This window comes from Chelonoidis abingdonii, chromosome 12 (genome assembly GCF_003597395.2).
Source record: "Chelonoidis abingdonii isolate Lonesome George chromosome 12, CheloAbing_2.0, whole genome shotgun sequence".
Classification (NCBI taxonomy): Eukaryota; Metazoa; Chordata; order Testudines; family Testudinidae; genus Chelonoidis; species Chelonoidis abingdonii.
The window spans coordinates 2,352,267-2,373,854 of record NC_133780.1 but is presented as its reverse complement, the minus strand read 5'-3'; the positions used below and the strand labels follow the sequence as shown (position 1 = coordinate 2,373,854).

The window sequence follows — 21,588 nt, the reverse complement described above, 5'->3', positions numbered from 1 at the left end:
CCCCTGGTTATACGTCCCAGGGTCGCACTAGCCCTTTTGCCGTCAGCACCTCACTGGGGGCTCGTGTTCAGCCGATTGTCCCCCAGGACCCCTAGATCTTTGTCAGAGTCACTGCATCCATCCCTAGCCATATGCAGCCGTCTATCCCCATGTCCGTCCCTCCCTCCATCCATCCTCCCCCATCCCCACAGACATCCCTCCATCCCCACCCACATCCCTCCCTCTATCCCTCCATCCCCACCCACATCCCTCCCTCCATCCCTCCATCCCCACCCACTTCCCTCCATCCCTCCATCCCCACCCACATCCCTCCCTCCATCCCTCTATCCCTCCATCCACACCCACATCCCTCCATCCATCCCTCCATCACCACCCACATCCCTCCATCCCTCCATCTCTATTCACATCCCTCCCTCCATCCCTCCATCCCCACCCACATCCATCCCTCCATCCCCACCCACTTCCCTCCATCCCTCCATCCCCACCCACATCCCTCCCTCTATCTCTCCATCCCCACCCACATCCCTCCATCCATCCCTCCATCCCCAACCCACATCCCTCCCTCTATCCCTCCATCCCACCCACTTCCTCTCATCCTCCATCCACACCCACATCCTTTTTCCATCCATCCCTCCATCCCACCCACATCCCTCCATCCCCACCCACTTCCCTCCATCCCTCCATCCCCACCCACATCCTCCATCCCCACCCACTTCCCTCCATCCCTCCATCCACACCCACATCCCTCCATCCATCCCTCCATCCCCACCCACTTCCCTCCATCCCTCCATCCACACCCACATCCTCCATCCACCCTCCATCCCCACCCACATCCCTCCCTCCATCCTCTATTCCTCCATCCCCACTCACATCCTCCATCCCTCCATCTCTATTCACATCCTCCCTCTATCCCTCCATCCCCACCCACATCCCTCCGTCCCTCCATCTCTATTCACATCCCTCCTCCATCCCCACCCCATCATTCCTCCAGCATCAGTGCCAGCGCTGGGTGTCACTGAGAGATGCCTAGGGCCCCGACTTTGGGTGAAAAGGGCTGGAGGGTCCCAGGGCAACATGACACGGTCCCCAGTCCCCCAGCCCCACGACCCTCGGCTACCAGCCTGCAGGCTGGGGGTTGGGGGGTGGAGCAGCCGGGTACGGCCAGGTGGGGTTACAGCGAGTGCTGCTGCTGGCACTGTCGGACCGGCCTGCTCAGTCGCTGGGCTGGGCGACTGGCCAGGGCTGGAGATTGTTACATGAGGAAAATAGGAGTCTGGGCAAAATCGCGGGGTTAGACATATTTGGTGGGGTGGGTCCCATACACATACGCACCTTACAGCGCGAACCTATTTCCTACCACCAGAGGGCAGTGCTAACACACACACACAAACACACACACACACACACCCCAGGTCTCTATTCCCACCACCAGAGGGCAGTGCTAACACACACACACACACACACACACACACACACCCCCAGGTCTCTATTCCACACCAGAGGGGCAGTGCTAACACACACACACACACACACACACAACACACACCAGGTCTCTATTCACCACCAGAGGGCAGTGGCTAACACACACACACACACACACACCCCAGGTCTCTATTCCCACCACAGAGGCAGTGCTAACACACACACACACACACACACACACCCCTCAGATCTCTATTCCCATCACCATAACGGGGCAGTGCTAACACTGCACAACACAACAACCGCCTCAGGTCTCTATTCCCATCACCAGGAGAGGGCAGTGCAACACACACACAACACACACACACGCACACACAACACACACACCAGGTCTCTATTCCCCACCACCAGATGTGGCAGTGCTAACACACACACACACACACACACACCAGGTCTCTATTCCCATCACCAGAGGGCAGTGCTAACCACACACAACACACACACACACCAGGTCTCTATTCCCACCACCAGAGAGCAGTGCTCAAACACACACACACAACACACACACACCAGGTCCTATTCCCACCACCAGAAGAGCAGTGCTAACACACACACACACACACACACACACACACACACACACAAAGTCTCTATTCCCACCACCAGACGGGCAGTGCTAACACACACACACACACACACCAGGTCTCTATTCCCATCACCAGAGAGCAGTGCTAACACACACACACACACACACACACACACCACGGTCTCTATTCCCATCACCAGAGAGCAATTGCTAACACACACACAGCACAACCCAGGTCTCTATTCCCACCAGCAGAGGGCAGTGCTAACAACACACACACACACACACCACACATAAACACACACACCAGGTCTCTATTCCTAACCACCAGAAGCAGTGCTAAACACACACATACAACACACACACACACACACACACACACACCAGTCTCTATTCCCAGCCACCAGAAGGCAGTGCTAACACACACACACACACACACACACACACACCACACCAGGTCCCTCTATTCCCACCAGCAGGGGCGGCGGCGATGCTCTCTCACGTCACAGCAGGGCTGCAGAACTGGGGCTGGGGTTATTTTCTCACTAGCATGTGACCCCTGCTCCCCATGGGCAGACTCAGGCTGAGTGTTACAGTCTCTCGGGCCTGTACCCACCAGCCAGGGGCCAGTGTGCATCTGTGGGGGGAATCCAGCGCCAGCGGGTTTGAACCGGGCGAGCCCCTTTCCCATATGCCTCCCTTTCAAAGGATCCAGGAAATTGTCCTTCCCCCACTCATCCTCAGGTGCTGCTGTGAGCTAGGGACCTGCTGCCCTCCCAGAGCTGGCTGCATCTCAGTGCCGGGTGAGTCATCCCCATGGGTGGTGTCGTTTGTGGCTTTTCCCCAGCCGCCCCTCCCAGAGCTGGCTGCATCTCAGCACCAGGCGAGCCATCCCTGTGCAGTGTCACTGTGCAGCTTTTCCCAGCCACCCTTCCCCAGAGCTGGCTGCATCTCAGCACCAGGCGAGCCATCCTGTGCAGTGTCACTGTGCAGCTTTTCTCCAGCCGCCCCTCCCCAGAGCTGGCTGCATCTCAGCACCAGACGAGCCACCGTTGTGCAGTGTCACTGTGCGGCTTTTCTCTCAGTCCACCTTTCCCCAGAGCTGGCTGCATCTCAGCACAGGCAAGCCATCCCTGTGCAGTGTCACTGTGCGGCTTCTCCCAGCCGCCCCTCCCCAGAGCTGGCTGCATCTCAGCACCAGACGAGCCACCGTTGTGTGCAGTGTCACTGTGCGGCTTTTCTCCAGCCACCTTTCCCAGAGCTGGCTGCATCTCAGCACCAGGCAAGCCATCCTGTGCAGTGTCCTGTGCGGCTTCTCCCCAGCCGCCCTCTCAGAGCTGGCTGCATCTCAGCCCAGGCGAGCCATCCCTGTGCAGTGTCACTGTGCGGCTTTTCCCCAGCCGCTCCTCCCCAGAGCTGGCTGCATCTCAGCACCAGGCGAGCCATCCCTGTGCAGTGTCACTGTGCGGCTTTTCCCCAGCCGCCCCTCCCCAGAGCTGGCTGCATCTCAGCCCCAGGCGAGCCATCCCTGTGCAGTGTCACTGTGCGGCTTTTCCCCAGCCGCTCCTCCCCAGAGCTGGCTGCATCTCAGCACCAGGCGAGCCATCCCTGTGCAGTGTCACTGTGCGGCTTTTCCCCAGCCGCCCCTCCCCAGAGCTGGCTGAATTATCACAGCCAGTGCTTTGCGATCTATTGGTCTGTTCACACGCTTGGGTGCCCCTTTCGCCTGGTACAATCCCACAAATGCCTGCGTCATGGGGCACGTCAGGGACACTCAGCCCCGAGCAATTCTGGAACAATCAGCTACCCGGGCCACGTCCGGTTAATATTGCCCTAGGGCTGCACCCCCACCCCCACCCTCCTGTGTCAACGGGGTCCTCAGGGCGTAGGGGGCTGTTAATGAGTGACCAGGCCCCATTCCCCCTGCAGAGCAATGAGCTGTAATTAACAGGACAGGTCAGGGGGTGACTGGGCCGGAAAGAATGGGAGGGGAGCAGGTTAGATCTAGTGTCAGCCTGTGAGACACAGACACAGAGACACACACAGAGTCCCTCCCCGCTGACCCAGCCAGTCCCCCAACCCTGGGCCCAGATGGGAGCCAGCGTCCCCTAGAGGGGAAAGGCCCCGTGTCCGTTCCCCAGCCCCACACCCATGTCTGGAGAGAAGTTAGAAGTTGAAGCGTGGAAGTGCCCCGCCCACCCCCGCCTGAGTCCTTGGCCTGCAAACCGGTCCATCCCCTGGGGCCTGCAGGGAAAAGATGGGATGGTGACACCAGCTTGCTCATCCATGCACTGCATGACCGTCCGTGCACTCACACTGCACGCTGACTCACCGGCCACTGCTGGGCCTCCACCACAGGGGACTCCAGCAACCAAAGCAGAGCGGGAGAGCAGGGCTGGGCTTGGGAATGGGGATAGATAAATAGATAGATAGATAGATAGATAGATAGATAGATAGATAGATAGATAGATAGGGTGGATGGGGGGGAGAGAGATGGAGGTGTGGGGATAGATAGAGGAGGTGGATGGGGATAGACAGATAGATAGATAGATAGATAGATAGATAGATAGATAGATAGATGGGGTGGATGTGGATAGATAGAGGGGGTGGATGGGGGGAGAGAGAGAGAGAGATGGGGGTATGGGGATAGATAGATAGATGGAGGAGGTGGATGGGGATAGATAGAGGGGGTGTATGGGGATAGATAGATAGATAGATAGATAGATAGATAGATAGAGGGGGTGTATGGGGATAGATAGATAGATAGATAGATAGATAGATAGATAGAGGGAGTGGATGGGGGGGAGAGAGAGAGAGATGGGGTGTGGGGATAGATAGATGGGGTGTATGGAGATAGATAGATAGATAGAGGGGTGGATGGGGGGAGAGAGAGAGAGATGGGGTGTGGGGATAGATAGAGGGGGTGGATGGGGATAGATAGATAGATAGATAGATAGATAAAGGGGGTGGATGGGGGGAGAGAGAGATGGGGTGTGGGGATAGATAGAGGGGGTGGATGGGGATAGATAGATAGATAGATAGTGTAGGTACAGCCATACTGGGTCAGGCCAAAGGTCCATCTAGCCTAGTGTCTTGTCTTCCAACAGAGGCCAGTGCCAGGTGCCCCAGAGGGAATCATCAAGTGACCCATCCCCTGTCGCCCACTCCCAGCTTCTGGCAGTCAGAGATTCAGGGGCACACAGAGCTTGGGGTTGCATCCCTAACCATCCTAGCTAATAGCCATTGATAGACCTGCCCTCCATGAGCTTATCTCATGCTTTTTTGAACCCAGTTACACTTTTGACCTACACAACATCCTGCGGCGAGGAGTTCCACGGGTTGGCTGTGCGGTGTGTGAAGAAATACGTCCTTTCCTTTGTTTTGAACCTGCTGCCTGTTCATTTCATCGGGTGACCTCTAGCTGTTTTGTTCTGAGAAGGGGCAAATCACACTTCCTTCCTGGCTTTCTCCTCACCAGTCATGACTTTATCGACCTCTGTCCTAGTCATCTCTTCTCTGAAGAAAACAGCCCCAGTCTTTTTAATCTCTCCTCATCCGGAAGCTGTTCCACCCCCTTAAGCCCTGCTCTGTACCTTTCCCAGCCTAACAGAGCTGTGCTGAGCCAGAGCCTGGGCGCTGGGTATACGAGCCTCGGGGCGCGAAGCCTCCGCAAACGGGGCAAGACATGCAGGATGTGGGGCACCTCCCTCCTCATGCCCACCCCAAAGCAAGAGTCACACCCTGCCTGTGAGATGGGGCAACAACAGCTGCACGCAGCATTTAAGGTGTGTAAGTACCATGGATTTGTATAGAGGCAAGAAGATCTTTTCTGTCTTATCATCTGTCCCTTTCTTAATGATTCCCAGCGCGCTGTTTGCTGTTTTGTCAGCCACCGCACGTGGAGTGGGTGATTTCAGAGAACCCTCCACAATGACTCTAAGGTCTTTCTTGAGTGGTAACAGCTAATTTATCTGTCTAGTTAGGATGATGTTTTCCAATGTGCATTACTTTGCATTTATCAACATTGAATTTCATCTGCCGTTCGGTCGCCCGGTCATCCAGTTTTGTGAGATCCCTTTGTCGCTCTTCGCAGTCTGCCCGGGACTTAGCTATCGGGAGCAGTTTTGCCACCTCACTGGTTGCCCCTTTTTCCAGATCCTTTATGAACATGTTGAACAGGACTGAGCCCAGTATGGACCCCAGGGGGACACCACTGTAAAAACTGATCATTTAGTCCTACCCTTTGTTTCCTGGCTTTTACCCAGTTACTGATCCATGAGACAACCTTCCCTCTGATCCCGTGGCTGCTTCCTTTGCTTAAGAGCCTCTGGTGAGACAGATAGATGGGGGTGTAGGGACTGGACAGACAGACAGATGGGGGTGTAAGGGACGGACAGACAGACAGATGGGGGTGTAGGGGATGGACAGATGGGGGTGTAGGGACTGGACAGACAGACAGTGACTTCCGGTGATGTAGGGACCTGGACAGGACAGACAGACTGGGGGGTGTAGGGGTTGCAGACGATCAGGGTAATGGGATGGACAGACAGACAGATGCGTGTCTGTTGTAGGAACGGTACAGACAGACAGTATGGGGGTGCAGGGGCATGGAACAAATGGACAGGGATTAGTCCAGACACGATGATGCTGGTTGCCAGCGGTCTTTCCCCACCGGGCGGGTGTCTCGGGTGGACAGGCTCTTGCTGATGTTTCTTTCCCTGTCTCCTCTCTTACCAGGAAGCCCTGCCTGGGTGGAACCGGGCTGGCTCAAACTCAGCGCCTGGGGGCCCAGATCATTAAAACACAGCAAAGCTTCCCATCGTCGACAGGTTCTGTGCAGGCCCAGCACAACGCGGGCCCTGGCTCCCATCTTCCCCTGTGCTTAACCACTTGTCCCCACTCCCCTCCAGGAGCCAGGGAGAGAACCAGTGTCCTGGTTCCCAGCCCCTGCCCGCTCTGATCCCACTTACGCCCACTGCCCTTGCAGAGCCAGGCAGGCCATTGGAGTTTTGCACTTTGCTAGGGCCAGAGCGAAGGGAAATGACGCACTCACCCGCTGTGTTTATCTAAAACAGCCGAGGGGTTCGTGCACGGCCTGGGCTGGTTATTTCCAAAGTCGAGTTTTCTTGGGCATGGCTCGGGGTGAGGCAAGAGCCTGAGCTCTGCCCGATCCGGCCCCCGCCAGCTTCGACTTACAGTGAATTTGAAACGAGCCCGCCGGCCTCTGGGCATCCGGCTACCAAAGGGGCCCTCGATCACTGGTGCGTGTGTGGGGCAGAGCAGAGGGGTTGTGGGTCAGTGGAGTGAGGGCACCGGCACGGCTGGGGCGGCAGGGCGGCTACAAGGGGCGCATGGCGGAGTGAGGGGCACCGGCAGAGCTGGGGGGGCGAGGAATGGTCTGGGCTAGCAAGAGGGCTGCGGGTACAGGAGTGAGGGCACTGGCAGAGCTGGGCTGGCAGGGCTTGGCGGGTCGGCGAGTGAGGGAAGGCAGCTCGGCAGGCTGGGCCTCAGCAGGGGCTGCGGGTGCGCGAGTGAGGGGCACTGCAAGAGGCTGGCTGGAGGGCGGCTGCTGGTGGCGAGTGAGGGGCACTGGCAGGGCTGGGCTGGCACAGGGGCTGCGGGTCTGGAAAGTGGGCACCGGAGGCTGCGGTGCGGATAAGCTTAGGCAGGCTGGTGAAGGGACGGCAACCGGGGCAGGCTGAGCTAGCAGGCGCGGCGTCGAGTGAGGCCCGGAGGCTGGGGGCAGGGTGGGAGAGGGCGCGGTCGGGAGGGGCCCCACTGGCAGAGCTGGGCTGGCAGGAGTGGCTGCGGGTCAGGGAGTTGAGGTGGCACCGGGCAAGCTGGGGGAGTGCTATACGGGTCGAGAAGCATAGCAGGGGGCTGCGGCGTTGGGAGTGAGGGGTCATCTGGCACGGCTGGTGCTGGCAGGGCGCGGTCGGGATCGGGATGAGGGGCTACTTGGCAGGCTGCTGGCGCTGCGGGGCTGCGGGCCTCGGGCCAGCAAATCGGTAGGGGCACACGGCAGAGGCATGGGCTGACAGGGGCTGCGGGCTGGGAGTGAGGGGCACGGCTAGAGCTGGGTAGGCAGGGCTGAGTAGCAGGGGCTGCGGGTCAGGAGTGAGGGGCACCGGCAGAGCTGGGGGGGCAGGGCTGGGCTAGCAGGGGGCTGCGGGTTGGGAGTGAGGGGCACTGGCAGAGCTGGGCTGGCAGGGGCTGCGGGTCGGGAGTGAGGGGCACTGGCAGAGCTGGGCTGGCAGGGGCTGCGGGTCGGGAGTGAGGGGCACTGGCAGAGCTGGGCTAGAAGGGGCTGCAGGCTGGGAGTGAGGGGCACCGGCAGAGCTGGGCTAGCAGGGGCTGCGGGTCGGGAGTCAGGGGCACCGGCAGGGCTGGGGTCCTGGCAGGGGAGGGGGCACCCAGGGCCAGGCCAGGCTAGCAATCTGGAGTGGAAATTTATTTCTTTTTTTCTCCCTCTCCCCGTCTCTTTCACCTTCCTGCCCAGAACAATTACCAGGCCGCCAATTGCTCAGGAAACCTGCCCTCGGCCAATGCACCAGTTCCAGCCATGTTCCCGGCACCTGGCTCACTCCCCACCTCCCCGCCGCCCCACTGCTGAGCCGTCCGGGAGCAGTGGCCCGAGACGCCCTGACCCAGGGCAGTTCCTGCCAGGCCCCAGTTCCTGTTCCAGCCCCAGGCGCTGGCGGAGGCCGGAGACCAACAGGCTCTGTTCACACCCAGATACAAATACCCCACTGCAGACCACTGTTTGTAGGAGTGTTGCCGGTGCCCACTAGTGTTTCTTAGTGGGTCCTGTGGCTGCTCCCCCCGCTCTCCGTAGCGGGGACCCGAGGGGCCCACTGCAGAGACACTTCTGGTGTCAGTGGTGGGATCTGTGGTGAGAAGGAGTTTGAGTCCCTTGGGCTCGGAGGGCAAACGAGAGGGCGAGACGTGTTTGACTGGGCTCAGCTTGAGGGCTTCAAACACGCACATGCAACGTCCCCATACACAGTACACCTAACACACACCACCACCCTCGCTCTCTCACACACACAAAACCTCCTCCCTCCATCATACACACACACACACACCCTTCCTCACCAGACACAGACACACACAAGCATGCACCCAAACACACAGTCACAGCAACTGACACCCATTCACAGCAACACAAATGTGTTACAGAAACACAAGCACACACAGTCAGAATCACACACTTAAAGAGTAACGCATACACAGCCACCCAGTCGCAGAAACACACATCTAGACAGCAACACACCCAGCAACACAAACACACACATGTCAATAGCAACATCAACACACCCCGTCACAGCAACACAAACACACACGTTCACAGTCACGCGTGTAGACACCAACACACACACACACTCACAGCAACACACCCAGAGCCATGCACGCGGCTGTCCACACACACTCCATGCTACAAACGCGCGTGCACACACCCACACACACACTCACAGCCCGAGGTGCGTGCCAATCTCGCTAGGACCAGGAGTGGGGTGACTCAGCATTGCTGACAGAGGCTGGGCTCCAAGCCCAAGGCAGGAAAACTTTGCAATCTCGAAAACCCCACATGCAACCACATTCCCGGGATGCCTCTGCCCTGAGCGAATCCCTCCACAAGCCCTGATTCCAGCAAGGTCACGCCAGTTTTACACCGGAGTCACTGAGATCAGAACTGGCTCTGGCACCATTGACGGCAGGGGGGTCACTCCGGTTTCACACCAGAGTCACTGAGATCAGAACCGGCTCTGCCTCCATTGACGGCAGGGGGTTCACTCTGGTTTCACACCGGAGTCACTGAGATCAGAACCAGCTCTGGCGCCATTGACGGCAGGGGGGCACTCCGGTTTCACACCAGAGTCACTGAGATCAGAACCGGCTCTGGCTCCATTGATGGCAGGGGGGTCACTGCAGATTCACACTGGAGTCACTGAGATCAGAACCGGCTCTGGCTCCATTGATGGCAGGGGGATCACTCTGGTTTCACTCCGGGTTCACTGAGATCAGAACCGGCTCTGGCTCTATTGACAGCAGTGCGGTCACTCCGGTTTCACTACGGAGTCACTGAGATCAGAATCGGCTCTGGCTCCATTGACGGCAGAGGGGGTCACTCCGGTTTCACACCGGCGTCACTGAGATCAGAACCGGCTCTGGCTCCATTGATGGCAGAGGGGGTCACTCCAGTTTCACACCGGAGTTACTGAGATCAGAACCAGCTCTGGCTCCACTGACGGTAGTGGGGTCACTCTGGTTTCACTCTGGGTTCACTGAGATCAGAACCAACTCTGGCTCCACTGACAGCAGTGGGGTCACTCCGGTTTCACACCAGAGTCACTGAGATCAGAACCAGCTCTGGCCCCAGGGCCGGATTCCAGGCGGGAAGCTGAGCTCAGAGCTGGGTCGTGCTGAAGTCATATTTACAGGGGCTACACGAGTCATTTCTAAGTGTGTGGCCGGTGACTCAGCCCATCCAGGACACCCCCCCCCCCCCCCACCTTGGCTAGCCGGGCAGCCGCGGCCTGCTTGTGTGTTCAGAGCCCCAGCCAGGAGTTCCAGGGGCCCCCTGGCTTTCTCCAAAACTCAAACAAACCCAGCCCCGGGCTTGACTATAAAGTTTCAGCGGACTTACTCACCTTCCTCCAGCCACCTATGGACCGGCGAACCCCAGAGCCAGGCCACTGGCCAGGGAATGGGGCTTGAGTTGTGGGGGGCAAGAGCCAGGCCTCCTGGGTTCTTTCCAGTGCTGGGAGGGTGGCTCTAGTGGTTAGAGCAGGGGTGGGCTGGGAGCCAGGGACTCCTGGGTTCTCTCCCTGGCTCTGCGACATATGCAGGTTCGTATTATTAACTCCATTTGCAGGAATCGGAAAAATCCGGCCATGAGATTGATATGAATAAAACACGCTTTGAAAAGAAGTGAGTTCAGTGGCAAAGAACCCAGGCGTCCTGGCTCCCCCCTACCCCCCGGTCTAAGCACCAACCTCACTCCCCTCCCAGCATGGTTCGTCAGTGGGGGAAGCTGCAGTGGCAGGGTGGTGGAAGCAGGTACTTGCCCTGACCCGTTCGCCCTACCTGCAGCTCCTCTTCCCCCGGCAGCTGTACTTAAAGTGAGTCTCCTCATCCTAGGCCCAGGGCTTGCAGCGTCCTGCTCAGGGACGCCAACACCCCGCTCCTTTGCCCAGCCACCTCGGGACGGAAACCATCCCCCTTGCCCGGGGCTACCACCTTCTGTTCCCTTCGCTTTCAATTGCACCGGCTGCTCAATCCTGGCTCCCCAGCCCCTCACTGCTGTGCCCCTCCTACTCCCGACCCGCAGCCCCTGCTAGCCCAGCTCTGTGGCTCCCCAGCTCTGCCGGTGCCCTCCCTCCTGATTCCCGGTAGCCCCTGCTAGCCCAGCCTGCCCCCACCACCGCTCTTGCCACTGCCCCTCACTCCGACCCGGCAGCCCCTTGCCAGCCCACGCCTCGCCCCCCCCCAGTCTCTGGGCTCTGGATGCCCCTCCCTTCCTGACCTGCAGCCCGCTGCTAGCCACAGCCCTGCCCACCCAGCCCCTCTGCACGCCCTACTGGGCCAACCCAGCCCTCCGCCGCCCTTGCCCCCATCGCCGCCCCCTCCCCGTTAGCCAGCCTGCCCCTACCCCGGTCTGCCTCTGACCTCAGCCTGCCAGCCAATCTGCTCCGCCCAGCTCTGCCGGTGCCCCTGTCCTCCTTGCACCGTCAGCCCCTGTTAGCCCAGCCCTGCCCCCCTAGCCCTGCCGGTGCCCCTCACTCCCGACCTGCAGCCCCTGCCAGCCCAACTCTGGGCTCCGCCCAGCTCTGCCGGTGCCCCTCACTCCCGACCCGCAGCCCCTGCTAGCCCAGCCCTGGGCTCCCCCAGAGCTCTGCCAGGGCCCCTCACTCCCGACCCGCAGCCCCTGCTAGCCCAGCCCTGCCCCCTAGCCCTGCCGGTGCCCCTCACTCCCAACCCGCAGCCCCCACTCTTCCTTTTCCCATCCCTCTTCATGCCTCTGTCCCCATCACACACTGCCCCAGATGTGTCCTCATCTTGATTTCCCCATCCGCCATATTTCCTGTGCCCGCGTTAGCTCGGCTCCCTCCCCGCCACCCGCAAAGTCGGCTCCTCCACGGGAAGTGAGGACTCTGCAGCCCCTGCCCCCACTTCTCGTAACTCCAGGCACAGGCCCTTCCGGGAGCCTGGCTTGTATCAGCTGGGGGGGCCCCCTGCAAGTGACTAAAGCGTCCCTGTGACGGGGGACTGGGGCCTTATGTGGCTTCCTCTTCTCTGTAAGAGTCACCGGATTCGGCTCAGCCTCTGCCCGGGCTCCCCTTGGCCCCACACCTGACCGCTGCTGCCCCCCGGCACACTGGCCTCTGGCCACTCTGTACCCCCTGCCCCAGGCAGTAGGGACAGGCACGGTCCCACCTCCACGGGGACCCAGCTAACTGGCTAAGACAGAACCCAGGAGTCCTGGCTCCCAGCATCCCCCACTCGACCCCACTCCCCTCCCAGAGCCAGGGATAGAACCCAGGCATCCTGGCTCCCGAGAAGCGCAAGTGGGGGGGAATCCGGAAGATCCTGGCCCGTGGGATTCAGGCTGTCGGTTCCAGTTTTGATTTTGCTGACTCACAGCTTAAGTGGCTCTGAAGCTGTTTAGTGGAGACGGATTTTTCCATTTCACCAGCTGAAATTCACTTCCTTTTCCCTGATCTGCCTCTGGCGGGGTGCCTGGGCCACCCCCTCCCGCGACCCCAACTCCCCAGCAAGGGCCCCTCAATACCCACACACAGAGCCCCTCGTGGGGACAGGTCCCACACCCCATTCCCTGTTCCCCTGAGCCAGCCAGTCCCTGCCCTGGGGCTGGACGGGAGCCGGTGCCCCCTAGAAGGGGCAGGTCCCAGGCCCCATTTCCCGCCTCTTGTTCCCCTGTGCCAACGGGGAAGTTGTGTTGCATCACACGGGATGCTGGCATCTGGTTTTTCTAATCTTATGAAATCACGACACGCACTATATCGTGTTTGCTTTGAGCCTGACCACAGATGGGTGCTGGGGGAGGGAGTGTATGTTGTAATAAGTGTGTGTGTGTGTGAGAGAGAGAAAGAGAGAGATGAACTGTGCTTGTGTGTGACTGTGTCAGCGAATGCAAGCTTGCTTTGTGTGTGTGTGTGTGTGTGTGCATTGGGACGCGTGTCAGGGAGTGTGTGTAGCCTGAGTGTACGTGTGGGTCGGTGTGTCTTTGGGTTGACCGTATGCGTTTTGACGGCTGTGCATTGACATCTGTTGTGCTTATTGTGCGCGCGTTTGCCAACGGCCCCGGCTGTGTGGGGCAGTGCGTCCGACTCTTCTGGTAGTGTGTTTGTGCCAATCGTGTGCGTGTGTGTCGCCGTGTGTGTTTATTGTGCAGATCAGGATGTGTGGGGCAGTGCGTGTCTATGTTCCGGCAGCGTGTTTGTGTTGACTGTGTGTGTCTGTGTCTACTGTGTGGGTCAGGCCATGTGTACAAGTGTGTCTGTTTTGTGCGTACGCTGACTGTGTGTGTTGCACAGAGCAGGCTGCAGGGGTCAATATATACAGATACCCTGAGTGTATTTTACAGGCATCTTTGGGGGGGGTGGGTATTTTGTGTGTGTCTATTACCAGGGCAGGAAATGCAAGTAAGTCCCTGTGGATAGTCAGCCGTGTGTGTTTGGCTATTACACATCAGGAAGTGCAAGTCGGGGAGAATTTACATTCTGTGAGCGTGTTTATTCTGGGTGTGTTTGTGTATCGCACAGCCCAGGATGTGCGGGTCAATACGTGTGTATTTTTTTGAGAGCTTTTAGTTTCTGTGTGGGTGTCTATTGCACAGCTCAGGAAGTGTGGGTCTTTGTGTGTATTTATTCGTGTGTGTGTATGTGTTGCATAGCTGGGATGGGTGACATTCCACAGCTCCGGATGTGTGTGCCCGTGGGAGGATATGCTGTGTGTTTATGTTGCACGGCTCAGGATCTATGTGTGTGTGTTTGTGTGTATTGCACAGCTCAAAATGTGGGGATTAGTGGGTGTGTGTAACGTCCTGCTCAGGACGGTTCTATTTTCCACTCCAGGCATCCGATGAAGCAGGTTCTAGGCCACGAAAGCTTATGCTCAAATAAATTTGTTAGTCTCTAAGGTGCCGCAAGGACTGCTCGTTGTTGGTTTTTTGTGTGTGTGTATATATTTTCTCTGTGTGTGTATTTTCTGTGTGTGGCTATTGCACAGCTCTGTGTATGTGTGCATCTATATTGGGGGTGGCGGGGAGTATATTCTCTGTGTGTCTGTTGCACAGCTCAGGGGTGTGTGTATATACTCTGTGTGTGTGAGAGAGAGTGTGTGTGTATTCTCTCCATGTGCCTCTTGCACAGCTCAGAGAGTGTCTATTGCACCACTTGGGGGGGGGTGCAAGTACCCTGTGTGTATTCTCTTTGCGTGCGTCTCTTGCACAGCTCAGGGGTGTGTGTATGTACCCTGTGTGTGTGAGAGAGTGTGTGTGTGTGCGTGCACTCTCTGTGTGTGTCTATTGCACAGCTGGAAAGGTGTATATACAGTGTGTGTGTGTGTGTGTATTCTTGGTGTGTGTTTATTGCACAGCTAGAGGGGTGTATATACATTGTGTGTGTGTATTCTCTCTGTCTGTATTGCACAGCTGGTGTGGGCGTGTGTACTCTGGGTGTATTCTGTGTGTGTATATCTTTTGCACAGCTGAGGATGTATACACATTGTGTGTATGTCTGTGTTGCACAGCTGGGGTGTATACAGTGTGTGTGTTAGACAGCTGGGGTGTGTGCGTGTGTATGTGTTGCACAACTGGGGGGTTGCACACTGTGTGTTTGTGTTTGTGTTGCACAGCCAGGGGGGTTGCACACTGTGCATGTGTGTATGTTGCATAGCTGGGGTGTGTCTGTGTGTGTGTTGCACACTGTGTGTGTGTTGCACAGCTGGGGTGTGTGTGTGTGTCTGTGTGTGTGTTGCACAGCCGGAGGGGGGTTGCACACTATGTGTGTGTATGATGCACAGCCAGGGGAGGGGATTGCACAGTGTGTGTGTGTGTCTGTGTGTGTGTTGCACAGCTGGTGTGTGTGTGTATGTGTGTATGTGTTGCACAGCCGGGGGGTTGCACACTGTGTGTGTTGCACAGCTGGAGTGTGTGTGTGTCGCACAGCCGGGGGGGTTGCACACTGTGTGTGTTGCACAGCTGGGGTATGTGTCTGTGTGTGTGTGTTGCACAGCCGGGGAGGTTGCACACTGTGTATGTGTGTGTGTGTTGCACAGCGGGGGGTTGTGTGTGTGTCGCACAGCCGAGGGGATTGCACACTGTGTGTATGTGTGTTGTACAGCTGGGGCGTGTGTCGCACAGTCGGGTGGGGGTTGCACACTCTGTGTGTGTTGCACAGCGGGGGGGTTGCACTCTGTGTGTGTTGCACAGCGGGGGGTTGCACACTGTGTGTGTGTGTGTTGCACAGCTGGGGTGTGTGTTGCACAGCCGGGGGGGGTTGCACACTCTGTGTGTGTTGCACCGCGGGGGGGGTTGCACTCTGTGTGTACTTGCAGATTTCCTGCATTCATTATTTTCTGCCCTCCCCGCCAGCCCCGCCCGCTACGTGCGGTTCCCCATCGCGCAGCTGCCCGGGATTTTCCCTCGTGATCGCACGCTGAGCTGTCACCCCCGGGCGCAGCCAATGGGGCGCCAGGGGCGGGGCTGGCTCCTTTATAAAGCGGCACCAGGGGGACGCGGGCAGAATATCCGTCTGCGCCGCATCTGGGGATTAGCTCTGAAAATCGCGCTGCGCCACAGCCTCATGAACGCGCTGTACGGTGCCACCAGCATGTGCTTAGCCTGCGAGCCCCGGATGCCTGCCCTGCCCAGAGCCGAGCCCTCCAGCAGGGGCACCGGGCCCCAGTACTTCACCTTCGACCCCCTGCCCGCGGTGAGCCAGACCCCTCCCCGCAGGAACCCGACCCGGGGCAGGAAACGGCTGCGCAAAGTGCTCTACCCCCCCGTGGTGAGTCTGGGGGGGCTGCAGTGGGAGCCAGGACTCCTGGGTTCTCTGGGGGGGAGGGGTCAGGACGCCTGGGTTCTCTGGGGAGCTGTGGTGGGAGCTGGGATGCCTGGGTTCTCTGTAGGGTGAGGGGGGAATCAAGCCTCCTGGGTTCTCTGGGCTGTGGGGAGGGGTCTATTGGGTTAAAGTGTGGGGGGGGGCTCTAGGAGTGAGGGCTCACCTGCTGATCCACCCCCCTTGTGCCTCAGTTTCCCCTGCTGTAGAAGTAGGCTGCTGATGGCTCTCTGGGTCAGTCCCTGCTGCTGGAGGGAGGGTGAGGGTGGAGTGGCCTCTCCCCTCCATTAGCCCATGGGGCAGCATGGCTCCCTGCAGCGGGGAGTGTCTCTCCCCATCTCTGAGCATGTTGGCAGGGGGAAGCTGAGACCTGTAGCCCAGCCCTCTTGCTGTGGGCATACAGACCAGTGCAGGATGAGTCACCCCATTGGACCTGGTCCTGCATGTCTTGGACAGGAAACCCCATGTGCACATCTCTCTGCCCCAGAGGTCCCCTGCTGATGGGGGGGGGGGGGGGGGGCTGTGTGTGTCCCAGGCTCCCTGCTGCTCACTGCCAGGGGTGATTCTCTTGCTAATCAGCCCCCCAGATGGGAGCACTATGGGGCATATGACACACAGGGGAGGCATCTAGATCACGCTCAGTGCAATGAGGGTTCAGATTGCCTGGCTCAGCTGCTGAGCCTGCCCTGCCCCTGAATCACAAGCTGTTTTGGCGGAAGAGGGCATTGTGGGTAGAAGCAGAGGTTTCTGGGTAACTGGGCTGACCTCCCAGCCACGGTGGGGTAGTGGGCTTGCCCCAGGGCTAGGTGCTAGCATTCTGGGTAATCTGTTGGGCACAGGGCACTTGGGGTGGAACCAGTGCATTGTGGGTAATACTTGGGTCCCCCTGCCAGCCAGGTCTCTAATGTCCTGTCTCCTTCCTCCTGACCAGGTGAAACGCTACTATCCGCCCAAGGAACGCAGCCAGGCCAAGCGCCTGCTCTTCATCCTCCTCACCATCATCTTCTACCAAGTCTATAATGCTGACGAAGACATGGCCCTGGGACCTGAGCAGGGGATCCCTGACCACTCTGCGGAGAGTGGGGGCTCCCGCTGCAAAACCCTCCTCTCAGAAGTGCTCCTGATGCCCCTGGATGTCCCAGAGGTGGCCAACGCTACCAGTTTGCATGGGGACCATGAGGCTGCCGAATCCACTATGGAAATCAGCCAGTTCCTGGAGCAGAATCCAGCCGCTTTCTGAGACACCCCCCACCCAGCATTTCTCAGGCCAAGACATGTAAGGGGTCAACCGGGCCTGGGGTCTGACTCAGCCACTAATGGGTTAACCCCGCCTGGCCTGTGGCCAACTCTGTCTGCTGCTGCCTCTGAACTAAGCAGGTGAAGAATCCGAATGATGCCGGACGCTTGACGTCAGTAGCAACATGAAACCTCTTCGGCAGCTGTGAGCAGGGAATTCCTGGCTCCAGCAATGACTGAGACTTTGTGGGGCGGGGGAGTATTACTGACATAACTTATTAATATCTAATATTTATAATATTTATATATTTGTAACTTAAAGATGTTCTATTTAATGATCGAAGCAGGAACATGTCTGCGGGGAAAATGCTGCTTTAATCCAGGGCGGAATAAAACTGTTAAACGTCCTCATCCGTTTAAACAGGGACATGTATCTTGCTCTTGTCTCTATGGGGACTTTAATGTTAGTGTCGTTACCCAGAGGGGGAAACTCCCCTCTAATTGGTAGCAAAGAAGCCTGAGGCGAGGTGGAGCTGACAGGAATAGCTGGCTGCAAATCTCAAGGAGATATTAAAACTACGGAAATGCTCCTAGGAGGGGGTAAACTTTGTGCCAGCCAAATGTGCTAGAATTCATCACTACAGTTCTCCAGGTAGAGGCCAGGCTGGGTTGCTCTGTGGCAAAACAGCCTCTGATCCTTGGGTCTCCCATAAACTAGCTACTTGATTCCAGTACAGAAGTAAGGAGGTGCTGGTGAGTTGGGCGGAGGGAGAAGTTTGGAGGCTGAAAAATATGGCTGATTTAAGCCTGGACCAAATGGGGATTTTTCTGACCCTGGGAGGAGGCGAGAAGTCAGGGTGAGATCGCTGCCCCCCTGCCCTTCCTTCTCAGACACCCCCCCAGCTATGCTCACGCCCTGGGTGTCAGACCAGAAGGGTCCCCGGCTGCTGCGTACGCTTACCGTGTAAGCTGTTGTGAGAAGCTCTGGATGCTTCGGAGGCCAAGACTTGCCCCGAACTGACCAAAATTCAGGTTGATGTTTCCAAGGTGTTTGCCCCAAACTCTTTCCCGGACCAGTTGTCCAACCTGTGTATGTTCTGTGAACAAAATAAACGTGCTGACTCCTTTGGGTGTGTCTGATTTCCGGGGGGCAGGGGGGTCCCACATCCCTTGGGGGAGGGGGTCAGCTGAAGGCAAAGCTCAGCTCACTCAGAGGAGTGAAAGGATCTCATGATGCTGGAGGAGCAAGGAGATTGAGTGTGGGGAGGGGGCAAAGCTCAATTCAACTACAGCAGCTTCAAGGGGTGAGGTGGGGGGGGGGCCTTCATATTCCAAGCTCCACCCACTTCCTGCATTACATCAGTTGGACACATTCTCATCGGCTGATGGTGGACCATGGGGGGAGGGCCTGGGGGGAACTCTTCAGAGAGGCTAGTCCATTTCATGAGGGAGGGGTGCAGCTCCAGAGTGAGGAAACCTGGCCCAGCCTTGGGAGGGGAGTGGGGTCCAGTGGGTTAGGGTGACCAGATGTCCTGATCTTTGGGTCTTTTTCTTATATAGGCTATTACTTCCTCATCACCTGTCCCAATTTTTCACGTTTGCTGCCTGCTCACCCTATGTGGGTAAGGGTGGGGGAGCTGGGAGTCAAGACACCTGGGTTCTCATTCTCAGCTGAATGGTGGTGGTATCTATTCCCCTATGCCTCCCCCCGCCTCACAAGGCTTGTTACCTTTGACAGAGTAACAAGCCTTGGGGACAGCGGGGAAGTGGGAAATGTGGTCTATGTTGACTTCAGTAAAGCTTTTGATACTGTCTCACATGACCTTATACACAAACTAGGGAAATGCAATGTGGATGGAGCTACTATAATGTGGGTGCAGAACTGGGTGGAAAACTGTTCCTAGAGAGGAGTTAGCAGTGGTTCACAGTCAGGCTGGAAGGGCATCACGAGGGGTCCCGCAGGGATCAGCTCTGGGTCCGGTTCTGTTCAATATCTTCATCATTGATTTAGATCATGGCACACAGAGCGCACTTATAAAGTTTGCAGATGATACCAAGCTGGGAGGGGTTGCAAGTGCTTTGAAGGACGGGATGAAAATTCAAAATGATCTGGACGAAGTGGAGAAATGGTCTGAAGGAAACAGGATAACATTTAATAAGGACAAATGCAAAGTCCTCCACTTAGGAAGGAACTATCAGTTGCTCACACACAGAATGGGAAATGGCTGCCTAGGAAGGGGAACTGCGGAAAAGGATCTGGAATCACAGTGGACCACAAGCTAAATATGAGTCAACAGTGTCACACTGTTGCCAAAAAACCAAACCTCCTTCTGAGATAAACTGTAGTGTCGTAACTAGAAACTTAAGTCATTCTTCTGCTCTCCACTGCATTGATTAGGCCTCAGCTGGAGTGTTGTGTCCAGCTCTGCGCGCCACATCTCAGGAAAGATGTGGAAAAATTGGAGAAAGTCCAGAGAAAAGTAACAACAATGATTAAAGAGCCAGAAAACATGAGCTATGAGGGAAGATTGAAAAAACTGGGTGTGTTTAGTCTGGAGAAGAGAAGACAGAGAAGGGACATGAGAACAATTTTCAAGTATGTGAAAGGTTGTTGTAAAGAGGACGGTGCTAAATTGTTCTCGTTAACCTCTGAGAATAGGACAAGCAACAGGCTTAAACTGCAGCAAGGGAGGTTTAGGTTGGACATTAGGAAAAATTTCCTAACTGTCCGTGTGGTTAAACTCTGGAACAAATTGGCCAGGGAGGTTGTGGAATCTGTGTTGATGGAGATTTTTAAGAGCAGGTTGGACAAACGCCTCTCAGGGATGGTCTAGATAATACTGAGTCCTGCCCTGAGTGCAGAGGATGGGACTGGATGACCTCTCGTGGTCCCTTTCAGTCCGACCCTGCTATAGCCAGTATTACTATGGGTTACATGTAATCCTCTGGAGGTTTTCATTCTACCTGGGTTTTTAATCGTTAACTGTGATTTGGCATGACAGAAAAATCAGTCAAATCACCAGTTTAACAATGTTTCCTGGTGTCCCAGGACTCTAAGCCACCCCCTCATGCATCCCAGCGTGTCTCTGGGAGTCAGGGACTCTGGCACACTGGACCTAACCGGGGAGCGTGTGTATCTGCCAACCTGCCTTTCTCAGCCCCGTCCTGCCATCCTTAGCTCCAGCAAATCGCTCCTTCTTGAGTGATCCATAGCTCCAGCCACCCTCAGCTGGGGCTGCCCAATCCCCCCTCCCCCAGCCGGGTTGTTATCCATCTCTCTCTCCTCTGGAGTATGCTTAGAGCCAAGCTCCCAGCCAGCGAGGGCCGGAAGGGCTGGGCAAGCCACGCCCGGCGCCCTTGGACACACGGATAAGCCCAGCGGCAATGGCTGATAAGGGGCTATTCCGGGCTCTCTGCGGGGGCAGAGGAACTGTGGGTTCCTGCCGGTACCTGTCTGGGCCACGAGGGGAGGGTTATATATAGCGAGTGCCCACGTACAGATAGTGCCTGCGGCAACAGACACTCAGCCCAGGGTGACCTCAGCAGGATGCCCGGGTTCTACCCCTGGGGGCTGGGAAGGAAGTGGGGTGCAGTGGTTAGAGCAGGGGAGCTGGGAGCCAGGACTCCTGGGTTCTCTCTCCGGCTCTGGAAGGGGAGTGGGGTCTGGTGGTTAGAGCAGGGGAGCTGGGAGCCAGGACTCCTGGGTTCTCGCCCTGTCTCTGGGAGGGGAGTGGGGTCTAGTGATTAGAGCCGGGGGGCTGGGGGGCTCCTGGAAGGCAGTGGGGTCTAGTGGGGGGGGCGGGGTTGGAGCCAGGACGCGGTTCTAATCCGGCTCAGGAGAGGAGTGAGGTGTCAGTGGTTGGGAGGGCTGGGACCAGGACTCCTGTGTTCTCTCCTGGCTCTGGGAGGAGTGGTGTCTAAGTGTTTGGCATGCTGTGGAGCCAGGACCCCTGGTTCTCTCCCCGGCACTGGGAGGGGAGGGATCTAGTGGTTAGAGCAAAGAGAGGCTCTGTGTGTGGCTGTGTGTGTTCTCATGGCCCAGCCCTGCCTGGGCTGTGTGTGTCTTGCACACACACTGGTCACACACACAACCTCTCGCTCTCAGCTTTGACGAAAACAATGACGGAAAAGTGCTGCTAGGGCCCTGGACCCAGGCCAAGGGGCTGGAATTGCCAAGGCTCCGTGCTTCCGAGCTCTGCCTAACTGCACGGCGCGTTTCCTTCCCCCAAGGTTGAGAACACACGCGAAAGGGAAGCGGCA

The 21,588-nt window shown here is 57.4% G+C and overlaps 1 protein-coding gene across 1 annotated transcript; it reads left to right on the top strand.

Annotated features, from left to right (window-relative positions):
* Positions 1-13,269: 13,269 nt before the first annotated feature.
* IER3 (immediate early response 3) lies at positions 13,270-18,455 on the top strand. The gene is made up of 3 exons (XM_032799289.2): positions 13,270-13,367; positions 15,627-16,041; positions 17,024-18,455. The coding sequence occupies exons 1-3, from the start codon at positions 13,270-13,272 to the stop codon at positions 17,330-17,332; spliced, it is 822 nt and encodes a 273-aa protein (XP_032655180.2). The 3' UTR covers positions 17,333-18,455.
* Positions 18,456-21,588: the final 3,133 nt, after the last annotated feature.